This window comes from Mandrillus leucophaeus, unplaced genomic scaffold (assembly GCF_000951045.1).
Source record: "Mandrillus leucophaeus isolate KB7577 unplaced genomic scaffold, Mleu.le_1.0 Scaffold911, whole genome shotgun sequence".
NCBI lineage: Eukaryota > Metazoa > Chordata > Mammalia > Primates > Cercopithecidae > Mandrillus > Mandrillus leucophaeus.
The window spans coordinates 478951-479625 of NW_012109931.1; the positions used below are offsets into that span (position 1 = coordinate 478951).

The 675-nt window shown below is 29.2% G+C and overlaps 1 protein-coding gene across 1 annotated transcript in view; it reads left to right on the top strand.

The window, feature by feature from the left end:
- Positions 1-675, top strand: part of TECRL (trans-2,3-enoyl-CoA reductase-like) — a 163919-nt gene that overhangs the window by 125829 nt on the left and 37415 nt on the right. Inside the window, exon 6 of the mRNA XM_011969831.1 lies at positions 133-211. Coding sequence (XP_011825221.1) covers positions 133-211 — 79 coding nt within the window. The remainder of the gene's footprint in view (positions 1-132; positions 212-675) is intronic.

A 675-nucleotide genomic window follows, 5' to 3' on the forward strand; every position in this document is an offset into this window, starting at 1 on the left:
TGCCACTCGAAGTGAAGAATATCATATATGAATGTTCCTACAAATATACATCTGTGTGGGATGAAAATGGTGATACTATATTCCATTATTGTGGCGGTTGTCAATATGATGCTAGTGTCTTTGCTCTTCTAGAAATTGTGAATGCAACTGTTATCAACTATCAAATAACTACCAAAACATGAGAAAAAATGTAAAATATGGACATGGAAAAGTACATTAGGCAACATGTTGAAACTCAATTTTCAATTTAAGTTAAATTTTGTTTTTCAATTTAAAATCTATTTTCAGAAAAAGGTTTGTCGGTACAAAAAAACTTCCTGGTTTTTGTCAAATATCTGCTTTGTAATATTACAACAGAAGAGCCATTCTATTGTTATCATTGCAATAAAGCAGTAAACTCTGAAATTCTGAGACCTCAGAAGTCATTTAGGCCTGCTTTTTTTTTTTTTTATAGAAAATGGTACAATTAATGAAATCAGTTCAAGATCACCACTATAGACTACGACTCCTAAATCCGAGTCATTTCCGTTCCAGTCAATCAACATGTGTTACTATCAATTATCAAATAATTTATTTTATGAATGAACTAATTGTTGGAAAAATTTTAGTGTATCTTATGCAACTGATAATTTATGTTTTATTTTTAGTAATTCATTTATATTTACTACTTGCTAG